This window comes from Schistocerca gregaria, chromosome 7 (genome assembly GCF_023897955.1).
Source record: "Schistocerca gregaria isolate iqSchGreg1 chromosome 7, iqSchGreg1.2, whole genome shotgun sequence".
In the NCBI taxonomy this organism is placed as follows: domain Eukaryota; kingdom Metazoa; phylum Arthropoda; class Insecta; order Orthoptera; family Acrididae; genus Schistocerca; species Schistocerca gregaria.
In genome coordinates, this window is record NC_064926.1 from 547,836,489 (window position 1) to 547,848,740 (window position 12,252).

Below are 12,252 nucleotides of genomic sequence, written 5' to 3' on the forward strand. Positions count from 1 at the left end.
ATGGAAGAGAAAGCTATCACGTTCTCAAAGTGCGGAATCAGCACAGACCGCAGTGCCCACCGCGTTACCGCTTACGTACGTGAAACCGGTGCTGCCGGTGTGTACAGACGTGGCGCCCATGACGCAGCCAGCCCTGACAGCGAGCTCAGTCTCCAACGACGGCCTGACGGTGGCGCCGCGCGACGAGACGCTCTTGTAGCACACAATCTCCGCCACCACCACCACCGTAGTCGTGCAGGAGGGGCGTTCGGTATGGACGACAGCCACATGGCCGAAGTGCTGACCCTAGATCTTCGAAGGGTTTGGACATGCGGTTCGGGAAAAACGGTCACGAAGCGGCATAATAAACGACATCCCTCGTCGGAAGACGACCAACAGGGCGGGGACGAGGAGCAGGCTGGCGACACTGTTTCTGACTCGTCGTTGCCAACAGACTCTACCAGTACTGGCCCAAGGCAGGCACCTGACGCCACAGACATGACGGCGGCTTCGTCAGCCCCATACGTACCCATTGCCGAGCCCCTGAGGACTCAGACCAGGCGATGGAGCCCACTGCCCCCGACATGCTATCACGGATCCTTTCCTCACTTGGTGATTGGGCTGCTTAAATGGAGGCAGAAGACACAAGACGACCTTGACGCTTCTCCGTCATACAGGGTGGGCGTCCAATTTGGGGAGAGCCTAACACCCACAGAAGGGTCGCGTTAAACATACCTGCCACAAGGTTGCTTGGCCAAGTCGCCACATTTGCATCTGCATACACCACATTAAAATATACCAATCCTATCGTGTGGGTATGACCAACATCAACGGCATACACTCTGTCATCGAAACGCACATATTCCATGTAATGCTCCAGACAGCGGACCAGGCCATCACCCTCCTTCAAGAAGTCCACCAAGAGCTACAGTTGAACATTTACAGGTACACAGCTTACAGAATTCAGTCTAGTGACGGTGCCAGTGGAACTGCCATCCTCTTACATGATGGCATTGAGGCATTGGATGTCACACATCTGCCATCTGCACAAGGCCTTGCCCATATGGTGAGAGCAGTCCATTTGGCAATGTATACGCGCCCTCCAGGACATCTCGCCTTGATGAAAGGATCACCTTTATTCCGACGAAATTGCTCTACTCCTGAATGGGAATACACGGCACTACGTCATAGGCGGCGGTTTTAATAGCATCCTGGATCGAGCGGACCAAACGTCGCACCACTCTACTGCCTGCCACTCGAGGGGGTCTGGTGCTTCAGCACAGGTGGCGTCTCTTCCATGGGGACTGACCAGGCTATACATACCTCACCGACCATTCTGCTAGCCGTCTCGATCGGATCTCGTCTCCTAAGGACTGCGAGCAGTGACAAGGGATGCGGAACTGTGGCCATTCGGCATAAACCTGTTTGGTCACACTCCCCCATCAATGCACATACCGAAGCCGTGGTACATGGACGCTGAACGTTTCATACCTGCACAAAGACGCATATTGGTGGGAAATTGTTGCTATATCGGGCTACTACCTCCAGAGTCTGTACGTCTATCCTTCCATCTTACATTGGTGGCTCGATTGTTCCAAGCCAACCCTCCGATGGGTGTGCTGGTATCGGGTGACGCCGGAATTTTATTACACAGCACTGAGTGAACTAAAGAAACTGTGGTGTCACCGGCTGACACCACACTTGCTAGGTGGTAGCCTTTAAATCGGCCGCGGTCCGGTAGTATACGTCAGACCCGCGTGTCGCCACTATCAGCGGTTGCAGACCGAGCGCCACCACACGGCAGGTCTAGAGAGACTTCCTAGCACTCGCCCAGTTGTACAGCCGACTTTGCTAGCGATGGTTCACTGACAAAATACGCTCTCATTTGCCGAGACGATAGTTAGCACAGCCTTCAGCTACGTTATTTGCTACGACCTAGCAAGGCGCCATATTCAGTTACCATTGATTTTGCGAATCATGTACTGTCACGAGCGACGTTCATCTTTAATGGATTAAAGTTAAGTATTCCACCATCTACGTCCGCTTTTCTCAATTATAATTCCCTTGTCATGTTCCAGACCTCACGCCAGCCTGCGTGAGCGAAAACGCGCATTTCGGCCTCCTTTAGTAACGCGGTGTTGGCTCTCCTGCCACCCACAACAGAAACAGCCACCATGATGAGACTGGCAGACACCGGTTAATCATCTCAAAGCTCGCCTTCTCCATCTCATCACGGAAAAGCTTAACGGAGCCTGAGTCCGTCGAGGAACAGGATACTATCCCCTCCAAAATGGCATCCTTATATCACGTCATCAGGAACTCCACCGCAAGTGTCAACTTATAACATCAGTCGAGACAGTAGTAGGTGGACACTTCGACATACACTGTGCCATCGTTGCAGCATTCGTCCAGCGTTACTGGACGTTGTAGGCTGAAGACCGGCGGATCGTCCACGAGTATGAGGGCATCCTGCACAATTTGTCTGTCCCCAGAGTAGGGCCCAGGACGACGCCCTACTGCCTTTCATGACTGCTGGAGACTTAACAGCGGCCTTGGCACGTGGCGTTCTGAAGAAATCACTGGCACGAGATGGCTTGCCGAACGTCTTCTATCCTCTGGTGGGAGGTCAGTGGATTCAGATGTTTCGAGACCTCCTCCACGACGATTTTACGTTCCCCATGGGATTCCTCAGAGGCATCACGATAGCAGTTCCAAAACCGACCTGTTCTCAGTTGTCACACCTATCGTCGTCTTACGCACATGAACGTGTATTATAAACTTTTCGCCCTAATCCCTCGCACATGTCTTCAGGTCACAATCAGATCCATGATCCACTCCGACCAGACATGTCTAGGCGGCGACAACAACATTCATAGGACACTTTGCACCTAACGCGAAGTCACGGCGCTGGGGCGCCCTACCGCCTCCGAGGCGCCCTTGTCGCCGTCGATTTTGATCACGCCTTTGATCGTACAGACCACAGTTTCCTTCAAGCCGTGCTTGAACATACAGGTCTCTTACAGGTGTTGGCAAGGGTGATCCTACGTGTAATCCACGGGGCGCACTTTTGGATTATGGTTAATGGTCGCCATACCGAACACATCACTCTTGGACCTCAGGGATGTCCTTTATCAGGAGTCTTATTGGCGGCGGCCCTCGAACCTGCACTGCACGGCCTTCGACAACGACTGGATTTGCATACGAGACGTGACCTTCTGATGTGGTATCTTTGCTGACGAGCTGGTGCCCTTGGCATGGTCGGGCGACAAAATCGATGCTTCGTGGTTGTGTCGGTACGGCGCTGTATCAGGCAGTGTCGTGACATGCGCAAGACGACGTACACGGATATCGGAAAAGGCCTTCTCCACCCAACAGCGATCCCCTTCCAGAAGGTTCCTACACAGACCGTATTGCGAGAGCAGTTTTCCAGTAGAGACACATATCGCGGCCTACTCCAACAGACACTTGCGCTGTTCCTTGACAGCAAATTCTGCAACTTGAATGTGTTACGTCAACACTTACCCTAGGGTTCAAACTTAATTATTTTGCAGACATTCTTCCCCTCACTATCACAATGGCCCATAGTTTCCATGCAGTGTGCCGGCATTTTGTGAGCACAGGTAACATATTTAAAGTGTGCTACACTATTTTACCCCCCAAGAACCATGGACCTTGCCGTTGGTGGGGAGGCTTGCGTGCCTCAGCGATACAGATGGCCGTACCGTAGGTGCAACCACAACGGAGGGGTATCTGTTGAGAGGCCAGACAAACATGTGGTTCCTGAAGAGGGGCAGCAGCCTTTTCAGTAGTTGCAGGGGCAACAGTCTGGATGATTGACTGATCTGGCCTTGCAACATTAACCAAAACGGCCTTGCTGTGCTGGTACTGCGAACGGCTGAAAGCAAGGAGAAACTACAGCCGTAATTTATCCCGAGGACATGCAGCTTTACTGTATGATTAAATGATGATGACGTCCTCTTGGGTAAAATATTCCGGAGGTAAAATAGTCCCCCATTCGGATCTCCGGGCGGGGACTACTCAGGAGGACGTCGTTATGAGGAGAAAGAAAACTGGCATTCTACGGATCGGAGAGTGGAATGTCAGATCCCTTAACCGGGCAGGTAGGTTAGAAAATTTAAAAGGGAAATGGATAGGTTAAAGTTAGATATAGTGGGAATTAGTGAAGTTCGGTGGCAGGAGGAACAAGACTTTTGGTCAGGTGAATACAGGGTTATAAATACAAAATCAAATAGGGGTAATGCAGGAGTAGGTTTAATAATGAATAGGAAAATAGGAATGCGGGTAAGCTACTACAAACAGCATAGTGAACGCATTATTGTGGCCAAGATAGACACAAAGCCCATGCCTACGAAAGTAGTACAAGTTTATATGCCAACTAGCTCTGCAGATGATGAAGAAATTGATGAAATGTATGATGAGATAAAAGAAATTATTCAGGTAGTGAAGGGAGACGAAAATTTACTAGTCATGGGTGACTGGAATTCATCAGTAGGACAAGGGAGAGAAGGAAACATAGTAGGTGATTATGGATGGGGGGGAAGAAATGAAAGAGAAAGCCGTTTGGTAGAATTTTGCACAGAGCATAACTTAATCATAGCTAACACTTGGTTCAAGAATCATAAAAGAAGGTTGTATACATGGAAGAATCCTGGAGATACTAAAAGGTATCAGATAGATTATATAATGGTAAGACAGAGATTTAGGAATCAGGTTTTAAATTGTAGGACATTTCCAGGGGCAGATGTGGACTCTGATCACAATCTATTGGTTATGACCTGTAGGTTAAAACTGAAGAAACTGCAAAAAGGTGGGAATTTAAGGACATGGGATCTGGATAAGCTGAAAGAATCAGAGGTTGTACAGAGTTTCAAGGAGAGCATAAGGGAACAATTGGCAGCAACGGGGGGAAGAAACACAGTTGAAGAAGAATGGGTAGCTCTGAGGGATGAAGTAGTGAAGGCAGCAGAGGATAAAGTAGGTAAAAAGACGAGGGCTGCTACAAATCCTTGGGTAACAGAAGAAATATTGAATTTAATTGATGAAAGGAGAAAATATAAAAATGCAGTAAATGAAGCAGGCAAAAAGGAATACAAACGTCTCAAAAATGAGATCGACAGGGAGTGCAAAATGGCTAAGCAGGGATGGCTTGAGGACAAATGTAAGGATGTAGAAGCTTATCTCACTAGGAGTAAGATAGATACTGCCTACAGGAAAATTAAAGAGACCTTTGGAGAGAAGTGAACCACGTGTATGAATATCAAGAGCTCAGATGGCAACCCAGTTCTAAGCAAGGAAGGGAAGGCAGAAAGGTGGAAGGAGTATATAGAAGGTTTATACAAGGGCGATGTACTTGAGGACAATATTATGGAAATGGAAGAGGATGTAGATGAAGACGAAATGGGAGGTAAGATACTGCGTGAAGAGTTTGACAGAGCACTGAAAGACCTGAGTCGAAACAAGGCCCCGGAGTAGACAACATTCCATTAGAACTACTGACGGCCTTGGGAGAGCCAATCATGACAAACCTCTACCAGCTGGTGAGCAAGATGTATGAAACAGGCAAAATACCCTCAGACTTCAAGAAGAATATAATAATTCCAATCCCAAAGAAAGCAGGTGCTATCAGTTTAATAAGTCACAGCTGCAAAATACTAACGCGAATTCTTTACAGACGAATGGAAAAACTGGTAGATGCGGACCTCGGGGAGGATCAGTTTGGATTCCGTAGGAATGTTGGAACACGTGAGGCAATACTGACCTTACGACTTATCTTAGAAGAAAGATTAAGAAAAGGCAAACCTACGTTTCTAGCATTTGTAGACTTAGAGAAAGCTTTTGACAATGTTGACTGGAATACTCTCCTTCAAATTCTGAAGGTGGCAGGGGTAAAATACAGGGAGCGAAAGACTATTTACAATTTGTACAGAAACCAAATGGCAGTCATAAGAGTCGAGGGGCATGAAAGGGAAGCAGTGGTTGGGAAAGGAGTGAGACAGGGTTGTAGCCTCTCCCCGATGTTATTCAATCTGTATATTGAGCAAGCAGTAAAGGAAACAAAAGAAAAATTTGGAGTAGGTATTAAAATTCATGGAGAAGAAATAAAAATTTTGGGGTTCGCCGATGACATTGTAATTCTGTCAGAGACGGCAAAGGACTTGGAAGAGCAGTTGAACAGAATGGACAGTGTCTTGAAAAGAGGATATAAGATGAACATCAACAAAAGCAAAACGAGGATAATGGAATGTAGTCAAATTAAATCAGGTGATGCTGAGGGAATTAGATTAGGAAATGAGACACTTAAAGTAGTAAAGGAGTTTTGCTATTTGGGGAGCAAAATAACTGATGAATGTAGAAGTAGAGAGGATATAAAATGTAGACTGGCAATGGCAAGGAAAGCGTTTCTGAAGAAGAGAAATTTGTTAACATCGAGGATAGATTTAAGTGTTAGGAAGTCATTTCTGAAAGTGTTTGTATGGAGTGTAGCCATGTATGGAAGTGAAACATGGACAATAAATAGTTTGGACAAGAAGAGAATAGAGGCTTTCGAAATGTGGTGCTGCAGAAGAATGCTGAAGATTAGATGGGTAGATCATGTAACTAATGAGGAGGTATTGAGGGATTGACTAGAAGAAGGGATCGGTTGGTAGGACATGTTTTGAGGCATCAAGGGATCACAAATTTAGCATTAGAGGGCACCGTGGAGGGTAAAAATCGTAGAGGGAGACCAAGAGATGAATACACTAAGCAGATTCAGAAGGATGTAGGTTGCAGTAGGTACTGGGAGATGAAGCAGCTTGCACAGGATAGAGTAGCATGGAGAGCTGCATCAAACCAGTCTCAGGACTGAAGACAACAACAACAACAACAACAACAACAACACTATTTTAACGAGCCGCCCGCTAGCGGGAGGCCTGGGGTTGACTCAAGTCCATAGCAGCACGCGGGCGTCATACCTACCGACGACGCGACTCGCTTGGACAGCGGTCAGCATCAGTGTGACACTGCTTCAGATCGTCGCGCCCCACGATCTTCGACTGCCGGAGGCCATGGGACACATAGCCCCATGTCTCGACCACATCCGAGATTTTCTAGTTGAACTGAGGTATATGACCGAGGATCTACGGGCGACGAGAGCGCCGAGCATGAGAGACTATTACCACATTTATAAAACACGACAACACTGCAACAATGTCGAACAGCATCGCCCAATAGTTTCCTGGACCAGGGTGTGGCGGGTTATCCACACCTGTACCTGCACACGTATGCTTATACCTTGTGGCGTGTGGTAGTGAATGGCAAATTAGTCGCGCGACAGCGCCTCGATTCCCTACATCTTATGGGCAACCCTTTGCACCCTTACTGGCAGCCGTCGATTCAAACGTGCTCCACTTGAGGTACTGTGATGGGCAGCTACTTGGATCTTATACAACGTATGCTTGTGCGCCTGTAGCGACGACAATCAGAGTCTATCTCGCCAGATGAACACGTACACTCTGATACTGTTTACTTTCCCACCGCCAGAACGAGTGCCATCAACTGACTGATGGGCAAAGTGCTGTATTACATTTTGCAAAGTGTGCCCGAAAGTGCTCTCGATTTGTGGTTCCACCTGACATCAAGTCATGAGGTGTTCCGCCGCCATGCATTTTATTGGACACAACTATCGAATTATTTAAGCGCAGTATTTGAGGATATTCCTGCCCATCGGGGCGTTCTGAGTACTAGAAGACACATTTGAAGACGATTCACAGCACGTGATTGATCCTGAAAGGAAACGGTTAAGAGGGAGTCCGCTCTCCATTAATTTGCGCGAAGACGACTCAGAAGCTTCTGGTGACAGTACTAGGATCCGATTACAAAACAATAAAAATAATAACAAAATAAATAAAAATTAACAAGAATAAACAATATGTAGTTACAAACAATTCAATGAACTTGTTAAGATATAAAGCTCTCGTGATCTGTGAGACTCCTTTTACTGCCGTAGCTCTGAGAAGGCGGGAATGGGGCATTGTGGGCAGGCCTCAGAAGGCATCTGTCTAGTAAGCAGGAGACCTGGATTCGAACCATCGTCCAGCACAAATTTTGAACATTTCCTGTTGATTTCAATCAATACCAGCTCGCAGCCAGTGTCTGTAATAATTCATAATGGCTGCTGCATCATAAATTGTGTCTGTTCTTTCAGACATGTCCAAATGAACAGACACCACATATATACACAATGAATTAATTTCATGGTTTTATTTTTTCGAGGTAATAAAAACGCTGTGATTTTGTTTCTTACATGTGACTAAAAGTAAAATAATGTTTTGCTAACAGAATAGTGACGTCAGATGTATTCGTACGTGGTTTACTCCTTCTCGCCCTGTGGTCTCGATGTAACGTCCGTAGATAGCAGTGTTAACGGGATGGTGTTCGCCTCGCAGGGACCTGTCGCCCAACTCGGACGAGGGGTTGAGCTTGGACCGGCAGCCGTCGCTGACAGACCTCCGCTCGCTAGACAGCGAGAGCGACTCCCTGGCGGCGGCGATGCAGCCCCTGCCGAGCCGGCGCCGCCAGCAGGGCTCGAACGACACACCGCTCAGCGGCCACAGGATCCACCAGTCGCAGTCGCCGCCACACCACCGACTGGACCATCCGTTCTCCGGGCGGCAAATGTCGGCCAGCACGACCTTCCACGGGCTGCCCTCTCTGCCCGGCTACACGGAGCGCAAAGGCGGCGGCGGCAGCGGGGGCGGCGGCGGCAGCAGAGGCGGCAAGGACGCCCCGGAGGCTCCCCGTGGCTCGCGCCACAGCGACGGCCACCACCAACGCGCAGCCACGTCTGCCGTGCCGCCGCCTGTCGACTACCAAACCTGGTCCAGGAAAATTGTCGAACTGCAGCAGATGAGCGACTCGTTGACCCGAGGCATTGCCAACTTCATCCGCATCGCAGCGTCTTCTGATCCGCAGTACGAGGGTGCAGTGCCCCCCCTAGTTCCGAACGACCGTCACGGTTCGACCGCCGAGAGTTACTTCACTAGGAACACCTTTGACACTCCGTCGTCTGCCGCAACCTACCGTACCGTTTTCTCCCGCACCGGCTCTGCCTCAGATAATGAACGTCACATCGATACGACAAACTCGGCGCGAGATAACTGCGCGGCTTCTCGTGTGAGTTGCACTGTTACTCCTTCTGACATTCCCACTTCAGCTGACAGGTACGAAAAGGCGAGTCGTTCGGAAAGAGAGAGGGTCTCGGGGTCGCCGGCGACCCTCCGTTGTGGCAGCTACCTGTACCGCGACCACGGCGGCATTCGGGGACCGCCGCAAGCCGGCCTCGGTGATACGGTCGACAGTTTCGTCACGATTGCCACCATTCCGCCGTTGGGCGGAGTGGGACTCGACGCGAACGAAGCTCTGAAACGGCAAAGCGCCGAGGTTGCGGGCGACGTCGGCGGCTACAGGCCAGGCGCGGTGTTCCCTGCTAGGCGCCAGTGCACCGGAGAGAGCGGCGATTTTGAACCGCCCGGCCGACTGGTCAACTCCGAAACTACCAGTTCTGTGGAAATGGGCCACTGCTCTCGCAACTGTATTTGCAAAGAAGATTGCTCGTATGGACCGCGAATTAGCACCGAGGTCTATCCGAAGGACTTACCGACTGTTACCCTTTTTGAGCGCACTGACGACGACGTAAGGAAATGTACAGACAGCGCAGTCGGTGTGAATTTTCGCGCAACAGAAGAAGTCGTTTCCGAGGAAGTTTGTAAACACGATTCCTCTTCGACAAACGAGACACTGGAAGACTCCGTATGCTGGGTGCGCGGTGCGCGATCGGAAGCCGTGATCAGTTCTCGCACGAGTGATTTCGTCCTGCCAGATACGGGGAAAAATTATACATTTCCACCGGCAATCAGTGGGATTGACGAAATGCGAGCAATGCTCACGAAAGACAGGAACGCGAATACCGGTGAATCGTCAGTGAACCACAATTGTCGCCCGCAATCTTTCGACACAAATGGTGAACAAGAGAATGAGAGATCCGTGACAGATGCTGCACAACTGAAAAAAGTGGAGGGAGAGCACGATTTGAAATGTTCAAACAAAAACAACAGCTCAAGTTCTTTAAGCAGAGAGAGTAACAGTGAACCTTCGTACAGCCTGGAACAGCACTTCCTCCCGACCACCGGGATGAGTTACGTCGAAGAAGTGCTCGAGACTGACGCTGAGAGAGAAGTGACGAAAATTAATAATGATGTCGAAGATGAACTTAAAAACATTGTGAGCAGCAAAGACACTCTCAAAAAGGAACACCTGGGCTACAATCGGACAGGATCGAAGAACCAGAGTGTGAGCAGTGTCGCGTTCAAGACGCTTAAAGAAGACGCTCCGATGGAGAACATTTGTGTCAGTACTTGCGCGTTGAAAACGCTTTTGAGTGGTCACGGAATTATGGAAGACGTTATAGAAATGCGCAAATTAAGTAACACAGAAGTGGAAACTAATGAAGTGGGACCCCGTTTAACATCGTTCAGGGAATCTACTTCCGGTATCAGTAGGTTCTGTGAGAGTAGAGTTCAGTCGGACCCGGAGCAGCACGGGAGAGACGAAATGTCGAGACGCGAGACGTGTAGAACAGACGAGCCACAAGCTACGGAGAAAGATTCCTATTTCAAGTCGAGAACTAGTGTACGAGTCGATACGCGTTTCTCACGAACAGGGAACGTCGCGGACGCAGATTTGTGCGATACGAGCGTTACTGTGCTAGCCGCGGAGAGGGACGTGGAAACTGGCGAAGACGGGTCGCGCAGCGCTACGCCGACGGATGAGTGCAGGGGCAGCGACGCGTACCGGGACCCGGCGAAGGACGGGCCGGGCGACGACAGCGACTCTGCCAGCACCAGCGCGTCCACGTCGCTCTTCGGGGGCGTCGTCCGGAGGGCGGAAGCCGCGGCCCGGTCGGCGGCTTCGCCGGGCAGCGCCAGCAGCTGCTCCAGCAGTTCGGAGCTGATAGCGCCGACCAACAGCTTCGAGGACGTGCCCAGCAGCTCGCGGCGGTCGCCCGTGCGTTACGACGCCAGGGAGACGCTGAACCTCGTCAGGGACCTCATCTGGAAGGAGAGTACGTACGCGACATTGCGCCCGGAACACGACACGGAGCTGCCGCCGGCGCTCGGCTCTCAGCAAGGCGCGGGCGAGGAGAGGCAGACCGGCGGACACAGCTCTGCGGAGCGGCCGGCGGAGCGAGCCGGAGCTGCGGCCGACTGCGGGGAACCGCAGTCGCTGTCGGAGCTGTGCAACGGCAGCGGCGTCCGCACCGTGCTGCAGCCCAGGCCACACGTGCGACACCACCGCAGGTCAGTCTCCTCACACCGTGAGGCGCGCAAGGTTGGATGTGCTGCAGCTTTGTTGGTAATGCATAGCACTACCTGCCGTAAGTTGTTACACATACATCTGCAACGTGCGGTTTTTTCTGTAGAATTATCAATATATTGAAAAATTTCTATTGGTAGTCTTACAAGACCTTGAGTTGTTACCTGACTTAAGTTGGCTCTGTTTAAACGCGCGGTTATGCCCCCAGTATCATTGTTGCTGTTGTCTTCAGTCCTGAGACTGGTTTGATGCAGCTCTCCATGCTACTCTATCCTGTGCAAGCTTCTTCATCTCCCAGTACTTACTGCAACCTACATCTTTCTGAATCTGCTTAGTGTAATCATCTCTTGGTCTCCCTCTACGATTTTTACCCTCCACGCGGCCCTCAAATACTAAATTGGTGATCCCTTGAGGCCTCAAACATGTCCTACCAACCGATCCTTTCTTCTAGTCAAGTTGTGCCACAAACTTCGCTTCTCCCCAATTCTATTCAACACCTCCTCATCAGTTATGTGATCTACCCATCTAATCTTCAGCATTCTTCTGTAGCACCACATTTCGAAAGCTTCTATTCTCTTCCTGTCCGAACTATTTATCGGCCTGTTTCACTTCCATACGTGGCTACACACCATACGAATACTTTCAGAAACGACTTCCTGACACATAAATCAATACTCGATGTTAACAAATTTTTCTTCTTCAGAAACGCTTTCCTTGCCATTGCCAGTCTACATTTTATATCCTCTCTACTTCGACCATCATCAGTTATTTTGCTCCCCAAATAGCAAAGCTTCTTTACTACTTTAAGTGTCTGATTACCTAATCTAATTCCCACAGCATCACCCGATTTAATTCGACTGCATTCCATTATCCTCGTTTTGCTTTTGTTGATGTTGATTT

At 49.7% G+C, this 12,252-nt stretch overlaps 1 protein-coding gene across 1 annotated transcript in view; it reads left to right on the forward strand.

Annotated features, from left to right (window-relative positions):
* The first annotated feature begins 252 nt into the window (after positions 1–252).
* LOC126282473 (uncharacterized) overlaps positions 253–12,252 on the forward strand; it is a 293,068-nt gene continuing 281,068 nt past the window's right edge. The window contains exons 1-2 of the mRNA XM_049982129.1: positions 253–491; positions 8,427–11,336. Of these exons, the coding sequence (XP_049838086.1) occupies positions 253–491; positions 8,427–11,336 (3,149 nt within the window). The remainder of the gene's footprint in view (positions 492–8,426; positions 11,337–12,252) is intronic.